This window comes from Hemibagrus wyckioides, linkage group LG21, assembly GCF_019097595.1.
Source record: "Hemibagrus wyckioides isolate EC202008001 linkage group LG21, SWU_Hwy_1.0, whole genome shotgun sequence".
Taxonomy (NCBI): domain Eukaryota; kingdom Metazoa; phylum Chordata; class Actinopteri; order Siluriformes; family Bagridae; genus Hemibagrus; species Hemibagrus wyckioides.
In genome coordinates, this window is record NC_080730.1 from 8,059,477 (window position 1) to 8,078,589 (window position 19,113).

At 38.9% G+C, this 19,113-nt stretch overlaps 3 protein-coding genes across 5 annotated transcripts; 1 reads left to right on the forward strand and 2 right to left on the reverse strand.

Moving 5' to 3' along the window:
- Nucleotides 1-196: 196 nt before the first annotated feature.
- Nucleotides 197-2,257, reverse strand: ccdc51 (coiled-coil domain containing 51). Its single transcript, XM_058373658.1, has 4 exons — nt 2,100-2,257; nt 1,441-1,783; nt 1,192-1,356; nt 197-1,104 (listed from the first exon to the last, which is right to left on the reverse strand). The coding sequence occupies exons 2-4, from the start codon at nt 1,753-1,755 to the stop codon at nt 337-339; spliced, it is 1,248 nt and encodes a 415-aa protein (XP_058229641.1). The 5' UTR covers nt 1,756-1,783; nt 2,100-2,257; the 3' UTR covers nt 197-336.
- A 91-nt stretch (nt 2,258-2,348) lies between these two features.
- On the forward strand, nt 2,349-6,635 carry tma7 (translation machinery associated 7 homolog). The gene is made up of 4 exons (XM_058373663.1): nt 2,349-2,458; nt 3,147-3,202; nt 3,314-3,401; nt 6,113-6,635. Exons 1-4 carry the CDS (start codon nt 2,443-2,445, stop codon nt 6,145-6,147), a joined length of 195 nt encoding a protein of 64 aa, XP_058229646.1. The 5' UTR covers nt 2,349-2,442; the 3' UTR covers nt 6,148-6,635.
- On the reverse strand, nt 6,389-16,771 carry dnase1l4.1 (deoxyribonuclease 1 like 4, tandem duplicate 1). 3 transcript variants are annotated; one of them, XM_058373661.1, is made up of 11 exons: nt 16,622-16,729; nt 16,286-16,322; nt 13,427-13,512; nt 13,239-13,327; nt 13,066-13,152; nt 12,140-12,252; nt 8,691-8,803; nt 8,162-8,319; nt 7,287-7,383; nt 6,637-6,703; nt 6,389-6,527 (listed from the first exon to the last, which is right to left on the reverse strand). In XM_058373661.1, exons 3-11 carry the CDS (start codon nt 13,505-13,507, stop codon nt 6,505-6,507), a joined length of 828 nt encoding a protein of 275 aa, XP_058229644.1. In that variant the 5' UTR covers nt 13,508-13,512; nt 16,286-16,322; nt 16,622-16,729; the 3' UTR covers nt 6,389-6,504. The 3 variants fall into 3 exon arrangements, with proteins under 3 accessions (XP_058229644.1, XP_058229643.1, XP_058229645.1); XM_058373660.1 differs by lacking the exon at nt 16,286-16,322 and having other exon boundaries at nt 16,622-16,771; XM_058373662.1 differs by lacking the exon at nt 16,286-16,322 and having other exon boundaries at nt 13,427-13,515; nt 16,622-16,688.
- Nucleotides 16,772-19,113: the final 2,342 nt, after the last annotated feature.

A 19,113-nucleotide genomic window follows, 5' to 3' on the forward strand; every position in this document is an offset into this window, starting at 1 on the left:
AACATCATGCTATAGTGCTTGAATCTATGAATAGGTATTATGATACTTGTAGAGTTATACTTCAAATTTCTTTTAAAAATAACTTTATTTTAAAACCCAATTTGCAAATGGAAACAGTTTACTACAGTAAGAATGGTAATACCCAAAGATAGCTAAGCCCTCTGAAAAGTCTTGTCGATTGGAAGAAATGCCAGAAGACATCATTCATGTTTGACTTTTTAATTCTTAACTCCTCAGTGCATGATTCCACGATACAATTCCTACAGTACTGTAAAATCTGAGGTCACTTCTGTTACAAACGATGGCCCCTTAAACGCTGCAGACTAGATGATTTCATCATGTACTTTTGAAGATAATATACAGCACTGGCATGGATAAGGCAAATGCTGTGTAAGTCAGAATAGTGTTGTATAGAGTAGACTTGTTAATCTGAGCCTCCAGTCTTTTCTCAGTCTGGTCCAGGCCTTGGATCACGCTCTCTGTTTCACACACTAAAAGCGGCTTATCTTTTGTCTGAATAAGCGGTTTTTCCGCAGGTCGGTCCGAGATGGATTTCTTCACAGCCTGAAGCTCAGTCGCCATCTTCCCTAAACTCTGCCTGATCTGCTCCATCTGTGGCATGAGATCTTGCATGTTTGACTGAGCTCTCTGGCTGTGCAGAAGCATCTCTTTAATGGCTTCTTCTGATATGCTGGTTTTTGATGGTAGTATTGCAGATCGGGTTGCTATTGGAACAGATACAGGCTGTTCTGTTTGATTAGTAATGGACGCCTTAAGCGTATCTATGAGGCCTCGGAGTTCCTCTTGCTGGCTCTTGTGAGAACTGGCTTGGACTTTTATAGCTTCTTGTAGATTTGCTGGTCCCTTCTGAGCCTCCAGGAGCAAGCTTTTCAGCTCCTGAAGACGCACCCTGTTTATGTAAGTGGACCCCATGACACCAATAATGGCACCCAGTACTGAGCCAATGATGGACCAGTTCTTGGTGCGTTCGGCACGCGATCGCTCCTTCTCATGACTCTCACGCACGCCAGCAGAGAAAAGTGCAAATTTTTCCCTTTCTCCTTCCTCTGCATTTACGTACACCGTTTTGAGGCGCCGTTCTTCCTGTTGGCATAAAAGAAGAATAAGTGAGTACAAATACTAAATATATATAATCATCTCAACATCTAGATGCCTCGGTTCTCATCCCACCTGAAGTAACTTGTGTTCCAGTGTGGCTAATTCAAGATAATGTGCCTCCTCTCTCGACACTCGATCCAGGCGATCTCTAACCTCCTTGAGCCTCACCTGAAGAGCCTCCAAACTCACATGAGCCTCACGAACCATTCCCCTGGCCACCATGAAAGCCTTCTCAGCCTGATAACAAACCATCAAGACATCCACTGTCAGGATTGTTGACACTAGAGCTTATTAGGGATATCAAAAGGAACAAAAACGTACCTCAGTAACCTTGGACTGAGCATCTCGAACCTCATTAAGGCCAACAAACTCTTCATACTTTTCCCACCAGTAATTGACAGTAGCTGTGGCAGTTTTCACCGTATTTTGCCCCCACTGTTTCACAAGCTCGGTCGTGTTCTTCAAGGCAGTCGATGTCTGCTCCTGAGCGGCCACCGGTTTATCTGGAGGACTTTTCTGAGAACAGAATGCTCTGCTTTTGGAGACGGCATTGCACTGAATTCTGCCAGAGATCTGGAGGAGGTAGAAGCAAGTGCCATTTCTCCTTCGCAGTACACAGCTTCCTTTGTAGCTCATTACAGATCACACATATCAAATCTGCGACCTGGAATAAGACAGAACAGTGATCTAGTGAACAGATTTAGTCTAAACAAGCTTATTATTTGTGTATACACCTATACAACCAGACTAGCCAGTTCCTACAGCAAAAATACATACAATTTGACATAGCTGCCAGAATAACTCTTTAAATTAGGTTTTCCTATACAGGTATGTTATTACATTCAAACGTATTCAAAAGTGTTCACTGACCACTCTTATACATATAGGTCAACACCACAACTAGCATCTAAACATTAGCTTCATAGACACTTAGGTCCAAATCTATTAATCTAAGCACACTATATACACAAATACTATACCAGATATTGGCTTTTATTCCGTCTGTTTCCGTCTATTAAATCTGAGCGTAAATAACTTATTAAAAATATACATAGATAAATAGGTAGCTAGGCAAAACTCATACTGTCGAACACGTTTAGTTCAGGCACATGATAAAACTGCTACATCCTGGTTTCAACAGCATCACATGGCGGGGTCCTTAAGCTCTACTTCGTCTCGCACCCGTATTCCGTATAAGCGTGTGTGCGGAGTAGGCGGGGTTTTTGTTGTAATACGGGTGGAGAAAAGTACCGCCGTCCTCCTGAGCCGTACCGCCTTTGCTGCTTCTCACACACTCGCAGGATTACGAACAACATATCCAAAATGTCTGGAAGAGAAGGTAAATATCTATATATGTGTATTTAATTATCTACCAGTTAAAATAGATGAAGGAAGCTAGTAGATGTGATAGTTTATGGAATTCGTTAGTATTGCACGAATTCGCCGTTCTGTTCAAATGTTTCATGCTAATGTGAACACGCTAGCTAACTATCGATTTGTTTCATTAACCCAGGATTATTTAGCGAATATTTATCAAACACGGTCGAAGATTAGTTGCTCAGTTGAATTCGGCTAGTCAGTCCTTTTTGCTGAGTTTATTTTTACATTAATAAACCGTCTAATGTAATGTATTGCACGCTTGTGTGTGGTTGAATACCAATTCCTCAGTGCTCCCCTTACAAGTGCACTAGCTCAGCTTTAACGGTAATGGGCTGTGCACCCTATATAGTGCCCTATTTATCTAATATGAAGCTATTTGATATTCAGCCTCGCAACAGTTGCTTATTTTAACTAATAAGAGAAGATTGATCATCATGGCCATGTTGTGTATAGCAGTGTATCCTGTCCTTAATTCCAGACATTAGCCAGGCTTTCAGTAGATTAACCTACAGCAACTGGTTCAATCCGCTGTGTCCTTTCAGATTAGAATGAATTTCCCTTTGCTCAGTGAAACACTGCATGGTTTGCTGATATGCACATTTGTAATGGATTACAGTGTGACTCTTTTTATGTATCTACACACACAGGAGGTAAAAAGAAACCCCTGAAGGCTCCTAAGAAACAATCAAAGGAGATGGATGAGGTGAGTTTAGGGGGAAAAAAACTGGTAGGGAGGACGTTGTTTTGTAAACATCATGGGCGATCCAGCAGGTTTGACCTCCTATAATGTTTTTGTGTCCCTCTTCACACACAGGATGAGATTGCTTTCAAGCAGAAGCAGAAGGAGGAGCAGAAAGCAATGGACGCCCTGAAAGCCAAAGCATCAGGAAAAGGACCCATGGGTATGAGAATGGTTGTTTGATTTGTAACCCTGTGTTCACACTGGCAAGCAAAAAACAGCTGGCCTGTTTGCTGCACTGTGTTGGCAAAAGTTTTGGGACACCCCTCCAAATCATTCGATTCAGGGGTTGGGTTTGGCCCCTTAGTTCCAGTGAAAGGAACTCTTAATGCCTCAGCATACCAAGACATTTTGGACAATTTTATGCTCTCAACTTTCTGGGAACAGTTTGGGGATGACCCTTTCCTGTACACCAGTGCACAAAGCAAGGTCCATACACATGGATGAGCGAGTTTGGTGTGGAGTCCTGACCTCAACCCGATAGAACACCTTTGGGATGAATTAGAGCGGAGACTGTGAGCCAGGCCTTCTCATCCAACATCAGTGCCTGACTCACAAAAGAGCTTTTAGAGAAATAGTCAAAAATTCCCATAAACACACTCCTAAACCTCATGGAAAGCCTTCACAGAAGAGTTGAAGCTGTTACAGTTACAAAGGGTGGAACAACTCTATATTAATTTCATGTGCATGTAAAGGCAGATGTCCAAGTTTTGGAATGGCTTGCAGTCTCCGCTCTAATTCATCCCAAAGGAGTTCTGTCGGGTTGAGGTCAGGACTCTGTGAAGTTCCTCCACACCAAACTCTCTCATCCATGTCTTTATGGACGTTGCTTTGTGCACTGGTGTGCAGTCATGTTGGAACAGGAAGCGGTCATCCCCAAACTGTTCCCACAAAGTTCGGCGCATGAAATTGTCCAAAATGTCTTGGTATGCTGAAGTGAAGTTCCTTTCACTGGAACTAAGGGGCTGAGCCCAACCCCTGAAAAACAATCGAATGATTTGGAGGGGTGTCCCAAAACTTTTGGCAATATAGTGTATCTTGAAGGATTTTTCTCATCCAGCACCTTAATGTCAGCACCTGGTAGCCCCGGTCCTCTTCTACTACGTAAGGAAAGCTGTGATTGTTGAGTGCGTGTGGAATAAGCGCATCATCCGGCTACTTGAAGTGCATTGCAGTTTTCAGTTTGAATGCTACCCTCACTATTTATACCAGAAAATGTGTGGAAGTATGCGATTTGGGACACACCTACAATTTCAAGTGCATATGACATTCGAGTTGAGTTTGGGGGATGTGGTAGGTCAGTGGTTAAGGTGCTGGAATACTGATAAGAAGGTTGTGATTTTGTATCCCAGGTCCACCTAGCTGGCACTCCTGGGCCCCTGAGCAAGGCCCTTAACTTTCAACCTCAACTGATTTTTTTTTTTTTTTGTGTAGAGTACATTTTTACCTTGGTCAATTAGGTTTCCAGGCAATCAGACAGTAAGACTTGATGAGTATATCCAGCATGGCCTCATGATTTTGTGCATGGCCTCTGGCAATCTGGAGGCAAATTAAACCATAATAATTCTGTGAGAATTGAATTGCCTCATGATGGGTGCATCCCATATTGCATACTTGTGCACTATTATATGCCATTTTGTAGAATAAATAGTGCGAGTAGTGTGTTTCAATAGTGTGAACATTTCAAAAACTACAAGTACCTGGATAATGCACTAATTCAACCCAAATAAAAAAAAGTGTGGAATGTTGGACACGTGCACTCGAGCTTTGTTTGCATATTGGAAAAGGGACGAAGCCAACAGGTGCTGACGCAGGGTAAGTGTCTAGATAGCAGATCTATCTGGTGGACAAGACCTCAGTATAGACATCGTACATGTCTTTAAAAATAACCCCAGGTTTAACAGTTTTTAAAAATTCCCCATATTCCACTAAAGTAAGCAGCTTTACATTACATGCCATCAACCAGGAAGATGCTTATACTTCTGGTAAATAATAAAAAAAACAACAACCCAGAAGTACATAGAACCTGATATTAGTGCATAGTGTGTGGTATGTTATTTGGGAATCCAACTTTTGATTATCTTAATGCTAATTTCACCTGCCTAATATTGTGTTGGTCCTCCTTTGCTGCCAAAACAGCCCTGACCCATCGAGGCATGGACTCCACTAGATCCCTGAAGGTGTGCTGTAGTATCTGGCACCAAGATGTTAGCAGCAGATCCTTTAAGTCCTGTAAGTTGCCTCCATAAGCCTCCACTTAAAGGATACTTACAGGACTTCAAGGACTTGCAGGATACTTTTGATAGATACTGACCACTGCAGACCGGGAACACCCCACAAGAGCTGCAGTTTTGGAGATGCTCTGTCTAGCCATCACAATTTGGCCCTTAATCAAACTCACTCAAATCCTTACACTTGCCCATTTTTCCTGCTTCTAACACATCAACTTTGAGGACAAAATGTTCACTTGCTGCCTAATATATTCCACCCACTAACAGGTGCCATGATGAGGAAATAATCAGTGTTATTCACTTTACCTGTTAATGCTCATAATGTTATGCCTGATCGGTGTAAATAACCGAAAGGATGTAATGGTTCTGTTCATTTTTTTTATTGCTTGTCATTTGACAAGCAGTTATTAAAGCACATATACAGATCAAGTGTCCAAATAGCTGAATGAATGAAGTAGTGCTGGAGCTCACTATTTTGTACTTGATGATGCGGTCAGTGAGAAATGAAGATGACCTCTAGATGGCAGCACTGAAGAGTATGTCGCACATTTTCTGCATACACACCAAGCTGTGACTAAACACGAGTCATGTTGTTTTGCAAACAGTTAATGATCTTATCTTGTCTTTGCTTTGCTCGTTACAGGCGGTGGTGGAATCAAGAAGTCTGGAAAGAAATGAACCGGCAGTGTTAGTTACCTGCATTCGGGAACCGTTATGTGAATACGCCGTTTGATTTTGCTTTGGGGCCACAAATGCAAATGTACACAAACTAGCATTTTTAATACCCTACTGTGTGGATAAGAAGGAAACAAGCAAATAAAATAAATACACTTTTGTATGTATTTTATGTGGAGTCACAGTTTATTGCATAAACAAAGACATACATAAACACATAAGATCTCTGATTTTAAGATGATGTACATTTTAATTTTAAACATTTCAGCCATGCATTTATTTACAGAAAACCTTTATTTGGTATATACTGGTTCCTTTATTCCAGGTCCTCAGGCAGGGTTTTCTGTGTCCGGTCATCGACTATTTCCTGCGTTTGGCAGACTCTAAAGCAAGAGTTGTTTTTTTTTTTGGTAATTTGAAGTGACTCTTGTGTTGTGTATTAGGTCGTAGTTGATAATGGGCGTGTACAAAATAAAGAATTATGCTGCTTACTTGGACCACTGGCGTTTCTTTCTTTCAGTTCCACCTCCACTGGATAGTGGTCACTCACTTTAAGTGCCTGTAAAAGTGTTCAGTGAAGCCCAAGGATTAATTCTTGCTATTGTATGATCATATTTGTGTATCTGGAAATGAGTGGCCTTGCTTAAGTGCTTGAATAAATTAACGTTTATTTATTTATTTATTTTAACTTCAACAATATTATGGTATATTGTGTGTCGATTGATGACATATAATCCCAGTAAAGTACAGTTTAAGCAATGTACTGTTCTTAGAGTTCCCAGTTTGCCTACCAAAACATATGACCACGGGTTCCTTGACCAGATTATTTTCACGTCATTGTCTCTCCCTTCTTGTATGTCTGTATATTGTACAAGTCACTTTGTATGTGTGTAATTATTGACTGTAACCTTTTACACAGTCTTATGCACAGTTTCTCAGCTGCTTCTACATTATCAAATAGAAAAGGCCAAGCCCTGACCAGACACAATACCAATCAATGGTCTGACAAATTGTGCATCTCAACAGATGGGCTGCGGTTCATAATTATACACCTACACAATACAACTGTTTAAGGAAATGGCAACTCAAATACAAACGAAATAAATTACTTTAAAAGACACAAAAGGAAAGTAATTACTCACATCAGGTTCATTCAGTCCATATTCCTGTGGGAAGTTAAACGGTTTGGCGGAGTTCGGCACAACGGCATCAAGCAATTTTTGTCCATACACCACTATCCTAAAGGAAACAGAGACACATAAATGTCGAGTGATTATAAGTCATGCAAATTTAATGAAAATTATAGATCTTTCGAGAGCATAGCAGCAAGATCACTAAACAATAAAGGACTAGACAAAGTTTTTTTCTTTCTATTTGCTTTAGCATAATACGACGTAAAATAACACTTTTGTCCACAAAACAAAAATCTGTCATAACACGATAATACCCCGATCAGGCATAACATTATGACCACCTGCCTAATATTGTGTTGGTCCCCCTTTCACTGCCCGAACAGCTCTGACCTGTCATGCACTGTGTATTCTGACACCTTTCTATCAAAACCAGCATTAACTTCTTCAGCAATTTGAGCAACAGTAGCTCGTCTGTTGCATTGGATCACACGGGCCAGCCTTCACTCCACACGTGCATCAATGAGCCTTGGCCGCCCATGACCCTGTCACCGTTCCTTTCTTGGACCACTTTTGATAGATACTTACCACTGCAGACTGGAAACACCCCATAAGAGCTGCAGTTTTGGAGATACTCTGATCCAGTCATCTAGCCATCACAATTTGGCCCTAGTCGAACTCACTCTAATCCTTACTCTTGCACATTTTTCCTGCTTCTGACACAACAACTTTGAGTACATAATGTTCACTTGCTGCCTAATATATCCCACAATAAATCCCATGATGAGGAGATAATCAGTGTTATTCACTTCACCTGTCAGTGCTCATAATGTTATGCCTGATGCCGATCACTATGACTGCATCACAACAACTCAATATGGACAGACCTGTCATAAGTGTGGTCATTCTTTGTGCTCGTGGTGGTGTCCACATTATCCGTAATCAGCCAGTGGAAGTTTTTATCTGTGTAGATACGAATTGCCTTCATCTCCTTTTTAGACACATAGCTGCCATCTGCATTGAAGTCGCCCAAGATCATGATATTCTGTGAATAAAAACAATATAAGCAATTCTTAAATCCTGCCCATGAATCATGTAGTCTAATGATTTTTAGACTACATCCATTTAATACTGACAATCCTTAACTTAAAGCAACAAACATGGAACATTTTAATGTAATTCTCTCGTTTGATGCAGATGCTACTTTAATATTTGGAAGATGATGAAATATGATCAAATCCTAAAGGTCAAGTTTTAAAACTCAATCACTAAAATTGCCCCAATTAATTTAAGTTAAACCCACACATTCCACTTAATTATGTTGTGTTTGCTGTATAATAGGTAGATTTTTATCTGGATAGGTATACCGTATATTAGTAATTACATATATTACATATAGAGTTGACTTTGACTTACATTTGTTTTCCATTTGTCTTTCACAGTCATGACTACATCATACAGCTCATCCACCTCTTTCTCTGAGTCTTCAGGCTTTGTATGGACAGGCACCAGAACCAGGTTTTTCACCACTTTCACACACAGACAGACAGAGAGAGAGAGAGGAGAGAGAGATTGAGATTGAGAGAGAGAGAGAGAGAGAGAGAGAGAGATTGAGAGAGAGAGAGAGAGAGAGAGAGATTGAGAGAGAGAGAGAGAGAGAGAGAGATTGAGAGAGAGAGAGAGAGAGAGAGAGATTGAGAGAGAGAGAGAGAGAGAGAGAGAGAGAGAGAGAGAGAGAGATTGAGAGAGAGAGAGAGAGAGAGAGAGAGAGAGATTGAGAGAGAGAGAGAGAGAGAGAGAGAGAGAGAGAGAGAGATTGAGAGAGAGAGAGAGAGAGAGAGAGAGAGAGAGAGAGAGAGAGAGATTGAGATTGAGAGAGAGAGAGAGAGAGAGAGAGAGAGAGATTGAGAGAGAGAGAGAGAGAGAGAGAGAGAGAGAGAGAGAGAGAGATTGAGAGAGAGAGAGAGAGAGAGAGAGAGATTGAGAGAGAGAGAGAGAGAGAGAGAGAGTGAGAGATTGAGAGAGAGAGAGAGAGAGAGAGAGAGAGAGAGAGAGAGAGAGAGAGAGAGAGAGAGAGAGAGAGAGAGAGAGAGAGATTGAGAGAGAGAGTGAGAGAGTGAGAGAGACAGAGAGAGAGAGAATGAGAGAGAGAGAGAGAGAGAGAGAGAGAGAGAGAGAGAAAGAAAGTGAGCAAGAGTGAGAGAAAGAAAGAGAGAGAGAGAGAGAGAGAGAGAGAGAGAGAGAGAAATGAGAGAGAGAGAGAGAGAGAGAGAGAGAGAGGGAGAGAGAGAGAGAGAGAGAGAGAGAGAGAGAGAGAGAGAGAGAGAGAGAGAGAGAGAGAGAGAGAGAGAGAGAGAGAGAGAGAGAGAGAGAGAGAGAGAGATTGAGAGAGAGAGAGAGAGAGAGAGAGAGAGAGAGAGAGAGAGAGAGAGAGAGAGAGAGAGAGAGAGAGAGAGAGAGAGAGAGAGAGAGAGAGAGATTGAGAGAGAGAGAGAGAGAGAGAGAGAGAGAGAGAGATTGAGAGAGAGAGAGAGACAGAGAGAGAGAGAGAGACAGAGAGAGAGAGAGATTGAGAGAGTGTGAGAGAGAGATTGAGAGAGAGAGAGAGAGAGATTGAGAGAGAGAGAGAGAGAGAGATTGAGAGAGAGAGAGAGAGAGAGAGATTGAGAGAGAGAGAGAGAGAGAGAGAGAGAGTGAGAGATTGAGAGAGAGAGAGAGAGAGAGAGAGAGTGAGAGAGAGAGAGAGAGAGAGAGAGAGAGAGAGAGAGAGAGAGAGAGATTAAATAGATTATAGCACAAAGCAACACAAACTTGGTAATTATATATTATACATGAGGTAACAAAGTCACTATTCAGTTCACATGATACATGAAATACACTAATTTGCCAAAAGTTTTGGGACATCTGCCTTTACATGATATGTAATATGGAGTTGGCCCCTCTCTTTGCAGCTATAACAGTTTCCACTCTTCTGGAAAGGCTTTCCACAAGGTTTAGGAGTGTGTTTATGGGAATTTTTGACCATTCCTCTAGAAGCACATTTGTGAGGTCAGGCACTGGTGTTGGACAAAAAGGCCTGGCTCACAGTCTCCACTCTAATTCATCCCAAAGGTGTTCTATCAGGTTGAGGTCAGGACTCTGTACAGGCCAGTCACCAAACTCATCAGCCATCAGCAGTCATGTTGGAACAGGAAAGGGTCATCCCCAAACTGTTCCCACAAATTTGGGAGCATGAAATTGTTAAAAAAAAAATGTCTTGGTATGAAGCTGAAGCATTAAGAGTTCCTTTTACTGGAACTAAGGGGCCAAACCCAACCCCTGAAAAACAACACCTGGATTAAATGGTATGTAGGGGTGTCCCAAAATATTTGGGAATATGGTGTATAACAGTAAAATTCAATCATCAATTATCAAGCAAATATTTTAGTGTAAAGCCTAAAACTAACTTACTGGAACCAGCTAACCCCCTTAATACTAATGCTTTCCATTAAAGGGACCATTTTAACCTGTATGGCAGTTTCAGTATTTATACATTGCTTGATACACCATATGCCCGTGTAAACATTTGACATGGGCATTCATCTAATAAGGTATTTCACTTGATTTTGGAGTGTGGCTATTCTGCCACAAGAGCATCACTGAGGTAGAACATGAGGTGAGGAGGCCTGGCGCGCAGAAACTATTTTATAGTTTAGCAAATCAAATGAACAAATATCTCACACGCTGTTTGTTTATTAAACTCTATGATCAGAATCAGCACATCCAGCAACCAAACCTCATTTAAACTGGTCGAAACATACACATACCAGCCATGTGCGTCAACTAGTGTCTATTAGGTGTTTGTGTACCTGCTGTTTAAATTGGATGAAAGATTAATACTCATTGGTTAACAGGCTTTTGACGCGCCGTTTTTAAGCCCCGCCCAGAGCCACAGCTTTACTGGGATTTTATTGGACAGAGCTCACGTCATTTACCTGGGGTAGCCGTCTAAAAGGGGCGGAACCTTACTGCCTTCCACCAATCAGTAAATCAGGAATGAACACGAACATGACGTGTCAGATTTAAACATGTGACAGTTAGTGATGGGGAGTTCGGATCATTTTACTGACTCGGTTCTTTGAATCTTTTTTTCCCCCCCGAGTCATTTCGATCATTTTGTTTATTTCAGAACAGAATATAATGACAGCGTTAATATCCAATTACCTCGACACATTTACTTCAAACGTTGATCATATTTAGAATAAGACAAAACTATAAATCAAAACTATAAATCAACCAAGGCCAAAACGAGACTGACATAAACACAAACAGAACTTTTTCATTTTTCAGAAAATGTTCACTGCACATGTTTTTTGATGATTTTATGATAATTCCTAAATATTATACAACATTACATTAGTATTATTGACCAAACCAGTGGTCACGTGATGAACGAATGACTAGTCATATTTCGAGTACTTATAGGATGTTGCGCATGCGCGGTCAATACAAAACGAACGAATCGCTCTCTGAGTCGACTCGTTGTTCACGAGTCATATTAAAGATCCGTTCAAAATGAACGATTTATTGACTTATTTAATGAATAATGAACGGATCGTTCATGAACGACATATCATTAGAATCGGGTAGTCTTTAGTAGTTGTAATTTGTAAATATTGTGAATAAATTCTAAGTATTACATTTTGTTTATAAGGAAAACTAGCTGTCACTCCTTTCTTCAGTTTCAGCTTTTAGGGATGAAATGGCCGACACTGTTAATGTTGACCAGATTTTAGATAAAATATTTTGATGCTCATGCTTACAAGAGACCGAAAAGTAAAGAAGATTAATTCCTTTGATTTGAACACCCTTTGTTTAATTCCTACCTGTGTTAGGAGCCGAGAAATGCAGTATATAAGGTTCTCTATCAAAGGCATCCACGTCTCCAGGTTGATTGTCCTCGTATTGATAAGTGTCAGTCACTTTCACCACATCACCCCTATCAATGAAAATACAACCTCAAGCTGAACTGCTTATTTTTCACAGTATTGGATCCTTATTTCAAAGCTTTTCACACTGTTAGCACCATGCAGTAAATATGTGTAAAAGACTTTCTTTTTTTAGTTATGGGTTTTACACTCTGTGTTCTCAGTCCTTATAATTTGATAATAACTCATGTCTGTTTTACACTTCATAATAAACTACTCATTTTCCTACACTCTCTTCAAGCGTGGTTATTTATTTCCATACTACGTTAATGCTTCTTGTGGTTAATATTGCCTTAATGCTGATATGCTCAAGTCTAAGTAAAACTTTCAGAGAAATCTCAACCGACATTGTTCACCCTCTAGACCAAGCAAAGAATAATAAAGTAATCACTATAGTACAAAACTAGAGAGCATATAATTGTTTACAAAATGTAGCTATAAATTTCTCATATCTGTTAGCAACATTAGACTCCCAGACAGAGAGAGAATTAATTGAAAGAACTAATTGAGCCTGGAGCCTATCCCAGGGGACTCAGGACACAAGCTTGGACGGGGTGCAAACCCATCACACACATGTTCACATACTACGGACAATTTAGAGATTTCAATCAGCCTACATCACAGGTATATAGACTGGGGAAGGAAACCCCTGGGGATATGGGGGGAACATCCAAGGAATCCCCAATCCCGGGTGCGAGGCAAACATGCTAAGACAAAATATATCATTTAGGCTGTGGTGTATTCTAATCAGTGTTTCAAATTGTGAAACTGCGTCCTCATTTTCTAAACTATGTATGGTGTTCTCCCATAAAACACACTTTTACCTGTAAAGGAACAAAAACTGCTCCTTGTAAATGGTCCTTCCCAGACGTACACTGAGCTTCATGCTGTACTGGTGCTGTGGGTTCGCCCTGCAGGAAGAAGGGTCCTTCAAATGTAAGCCTCAGTTTAAGGAGAATGTTAACTATCTTTAGATGTTTAAAAAATCCTAGCTTACTTATTAAGTTTTTTCATAAAGTTGTCGACTGCTTTCCCGCTGGCGTCCACCACCTCCAGGATAAGAATGATGTCATAGCGTGACACTATCTGAAACACGAAACAGACTTTAATGTTTGGAAAAGTGGCTCCTCACATGTTAGACACAGACAACACATCATACTGCACATCAAAAGTGACTGTCTTTACCTTAATAAGTGTTTGCACAACGGCAGGGTCTGATAATTTTCTCTTTCCGAATTTCTGAATGTTGAAAGCGGCGATTTTCATGATTCCTGCTTGACGGAAATAAGCGTGGAAATTATTGTTTGCAGGATTTTAAGAAAATGGAACAAAAGGCACTTTTTTCACATTCGCACATCAACTTTTTTCATGTTTCATTTCACTGTGAGCTATAGAAAGATTATTCTATCAAATATTGTCCGTAACACTGTGTTACATTTATATCGGGAAATTCTAAAGAAGACGCAGTTTATTATCATGGAACAAAGTATCTTCTTCAGATGGTGATGTAATTATTTAAAGTACCTTTTATTTTCATCTCATCAACTGAATTTACTTTTTTTTAAAATGTAATTAATGAATATTTGTATTCATTTATTTATTCTTTTATTTCTTTATGCATTCCTTTATGTATTTATTTATTTATTTATTTTATTTATTTACTTATTTATTTTATTTTCTTTATTTTATTTATTTTCTTTACTTTCTTTCTTTCTTTCTTTCTTTCTTTCTTTCTTTCTTTCTTTCTTTCTCATCCATCCACACATCCATCCATTCATCCATTCATTCAACCATCCGTCCACCCACCCATCCATATGCCCATTCATCTACCATCCATCACTCCTTCCATCCATCCATTCATTCAACCATCCACCGATCCTTCTTCATTCCTTTTTTTCCCTTCTTTTCCTCTCATCTTTCCATCCACCCATTCTTCATTTTTTTTCTTTTTTCTTTCTAATCCCTCCATCCATCCATTCATCCACACATTCATTCATTCATTCATTCATTCATTCATTCATCTTTCTTTCTTTATGCTAATTATCATATTATTACAAATTCCGTGCCTACAAGCCAAAGTCTCTCTCTCCCTCTCCCTCTCTCTCTCTCTCTCTCTCTCTATAATTTAATCTTTCTCTATTTAACTCAATAATAAATATAATTATTAAAGAAATATCTAAAGCCAATTGTAATAATACATCAGTAAATAGCTTGAATACACTCTGGGTTTATGAAACTTGCTACAGAAAAGTTAGGTACTTTTAAATTCATATTTAGATGATAGTTTTGGTTCCCCTCCTTTACTGAGTGTCAACAAACAGCCAAACAGCTCACGACTCAGTTAACACCTGCTTTGTGTAGTTTTGGGGAAAACAGTGGAGCAGGCAGAGAGTCACCATATCTTATCTTTCTTCCTATTTTAAGGGGAGTGTTAATAAATTCCTTTGATCCAAGGCTTTATTTATGTTCATGTACCCTTACACACAGATTACCACATACATTTTCCATGGAATTATGTGAGTAATATGCAATTACCTGCGACGGAATACCATGTGGAAAAGAATTTCATGTGAAATACTGAATAAACCATGTGTCAAAAATAATGTGAAAATAAATCAATGATGTGAAAATAATAAATGATGTGCAAAAATAAACAAAATTGCTACATGTTATATGCTATAAATTAGAATAAATTCAGTGTCAATAAATGTCTAAATAATCACATGTGAAAGAGGAATCTTTTGTAAATAAATGGCTCATTAATAAGTCAAAAATAAATGAATTGTGTGAAAATAATTAAATCAGGTGAAAATAAATGACTGTTGAAGCGAAATACAAATCATGTGTTGTTTACTATCAATATATTGATTATTATTTACTATTATTTTGTGGGAAAATTAGAAATGAAAATAATGAATTGTGTGAAAAAGAAACAAATGACTCGTTTAAAAAAATTCACATGAATATATATTAATCGAGAAAATAAATAAATAATGGGTAGATTTTTGTAAACTAAAATGACGACTAAAATTGAAACTAAAATAAAAAAATAACTATAACATTTTTAATGCATTCCCTAAAGGTGCTTTTAACTCTTTTAACTGCAAAAAAGAAAGAAAGAAAGAAAGAAAGAAAGAAAGAAAGAAAGAAAGAAAGAAAGAAAGAAAGAAGAAAAAAGGAGGCTGGAAACCTTTGGTCTGAATAAACATTAGACGTTCTATTGCATCTATCAGACATGTTTAAAACAGGATAAAGAATGCATTCATTGTGTATCAGGATACTGTTAAGGCAAGCTAACACATGTAACTACTTTTCTCAAATGCATATAGTCTCAGAGGGGTTTGAGGAAGAAAACACAAGAAGATAAAAAGAGGGAAAACTCATTATAGTGTTAATGTGGTCAGGGTACTACTCCCTACGCTCTACAACCAAAAACAGTACTTTAATCTACACATCTGATTCAGTGTTAAATTACATAATTCATCACCTGCATTCAGTGGATGGCGTCATTTTAATACACAACGGCAGACATGGATTTCTATTTACAAAGATTATATGTGGAATGCAATATACAAGTTGTTAAGATTTCTGGCCTGACTTGTTATGATTAAGTAGTTGTTTTGCCTCCGACAGCACAATGAGACTTCATTCAGCATCTGTCACTCATTAAAAAATTATTTAGAAAAGCAAGTCGCTGATCACAAAGCCTTTAACAAACACATTTAAACCAGAGCTGTGCTCTTACTATAGTACCTATACTAAACTACAAAAAAATAAAAACCTGCTTTTGTTGCTTTTGTCTTTCCTTAGAAATAGAACTTGAGCTCTTAAGTTACAACAATGTCAAATGTAAAGTGCTGGACAAAAAGACATGTAGAAAATGTAGGTTTTTTCCCCCCGTAGTAACCATTCACAGTAATCACTAGCAGGTGACAGATGGTGCCTTGGGGGGAGAAAACCTCTAAAAAGGAAAAAAAGGAGCATTGTGTAAATTCCTAGTAAAACAACACAAGATGAGAAAAGCAGAACTTAAGAGTACTTCACCTTTACAAGCTCTTTCACACCTTCAGGCTGCAGTACACTAGAATAATGATTCCTTGATTAATAGCCCGTAATATTGACCTGATTACCCACAATTCAGTTCCACATAAAGTTTACCAGAGTAAATGTTCCGGTTTCAAAACATAACAAGCTGAGAAAGGGTCTCGAATACTGATTTTTGTTCTTTACGTAATAGAAAGGCATTGTGTTTCACATCCAAATGACTGACATGCCAAAAACCTGTTCAGTGATTTTTTAAAAATATGCTTATCTTAATTGTACAGCAGAAACAATACATGGAAACACACAAGGTTGTCGGGACAAGTAAACTGGACTTACTTTCAGAGATTAAAGGCAAACTCCACAGGAAACCAACCGTCTGACCCTAAAGTTACAACTGAGACACAACTTATAGCGGCATCCTGCCATCTGATTAGCCAAGGGTGTGTGGGTTTGTATGTGCTTGGCCCAGCCCCAAACACGAGCATAGGGGCCCAATAAACATTGTCTTCAAAGCAGGAAGGAGGGACAGTCTGAGGAAACAGCCATAGATAACAAAAAACACGCAAAGCTTCATTAACAAAATTCTTAGTATTATCAGATTGGCAGTCATTTTCTCATTACTTATAAACTCATTCAAATTTAACACGTCTCGCTTTGGTGAATGAAATGAATATCAGCCAAACAAACAAACAATAAACGGGCAAAATTTCCTTCTTACTCTATATGAAGTCAATCACACAATACACGTAAAGGTATCTCACCCTCTGTCTTTTTAATACAAGCTAAAATCTTCTTATACTTCTGTCAAATATTGTTATTTTAGAAATTTACACATTAAGGTTTGAGTTAGAAATTTTTCACATTGTTTCAATGCAGATTTACATATTATACAGTATACTAATAACCACACCGACTCCATTCCACATACATATAGGTGCCTCGATAATGTTACAGCAGACAAACCCAGTGACGTTTGTTTTTTTGTTTTTTGCTCTGTATGGATCGTGTTCTAAACCAGCTCTGCAAGTCCACGAGAATCGAACGAGGAAGCTATTTACAGCAAAGAATTTGGATAAGAAGGCAGACTTGTGACTATTTCACAAAAATTTGCTTCATTAATCATGTTGCTCCGGGTCCAGTGCAAAATTAAAAGACGCAAATTCCACGGCTATGTGTAACGTCTATCCTGGAAATGAAGTATTTACCTCAGTTTATTAACTGAATGCTGTATATGTCTTTCTAGTTCTAAATATAGATAGGTTTTCACCCCCACCCACCATGTGCTTTCTGATGGCACCAGAAGTAATTTAGATATTTCTCAACAAAAAGGGCAAATACTTATGGAAGCCTTGGGTCATGACTGAAAGGTTGAGATCACGGATACAAGTGGACGAAATGAGTTTCCTTCGTAGGGTGGCAGGGCGTTCCCTTAGAGGTAGGGTAAGGAGCTCTGTCACCCGAGCTCGGAGTAGAGCTGCTGTTCCTCCACATCGAGAGGGACCAGTAGTTGAGGTGGCTCGGGCATCTGTTTCGGATGCCTCCTAGATGTCTCCCTGGGGAGGTGTTCTGGGTATGCCCCACGAGGAAGAGACCCCGGGGAAGACCCAGGACATGCTGAAGGGACTATGTCTCTTGGCTGGCTTGGGAACGCCTTGGAATTCCACCGGAAGAGTTGAATGTAGTGTCTAGGGAGATGGAAGTCTGGGCATCCCTGCTTAGACTGCTGCCCCCGTGACCCGGCTCCGATGAGCGGGAGACAATGATGATGATGATTTACAAAATCACTTTTTTTTTTTTTTTTTTTTAAATTTGTGTACTGTATTTGCCCTCACCTTTATTCTATTATGAAAACCATGACCTTTATTATATTATGGGCTGTTTTGTGTAGATTTATGACACAATTCCAATTAAGTCCATTTCATGTACAGGATATAAAACGACAAAATCTGGAAAATTTCAGCGGGGGGTGAAAACTTATGCAATGGACTGTATTTTAGGTCCCAGTTTGTTATGCTAATGATAAGAGTGATAAAGACAATGCATGTATAGTATAAAGATTTTTTAAAAAAATATTTATTGATTTGTATTGATTTAGCAGATGTAGTTAGTTGAAGTGACTTACAAGTGACAGAGAATCCAGTTGAGCAACTTGCTGATCAATCATTTGCCTTCCTGGAGAACTGTGAAATCACAAAAATTCAGACACAGACAGAGAACCAGCACTATTCATTCACCTGTGCTAATAACTGTTAGCAATTTTTCTCCTCGTGAATGAATCACTCATGCTGACCTAACTGTATCGAAGATACACATGTATCACCTAAACCTCCAGGCTAACTGCCTCACAAAAGGACGCGTGTGTGGATTCTTCCTTCTTATCTGTGCCGTAATCCTGCTGGCAATAAAACAACAGAAATAATTACATAACTTTACAATAGTTACATGTGTATTAAACTAATATGAGGCATGCCAAGTCTAGGCAAGTTTGAGCATGTGGAAAACACAGAGTGGAAGGTTTTTATAGTGCTTTGTACTTCATTCATCCATCCATTTTCTATACCCGCTTTATTCCTAATTAGAGTCACGAGGATCTGCTGGAGCATATCCCAGCACACACTGGGCGAAAGGCAGGGGTGCTGTGTACTTCACGATTAAATTAAAATAACCTTAATCTTATATATTTTTTTTAAAATTCTTTTAAATATCTATTTATATAGCACTTAAGTTAAAATCGAAAATTAGAATGAATTAATATATAGTAATATTAAAATATTAAATTGAAATTAAAATATGAATTAAAATGAATATTAATAATAAATTGAAATAAA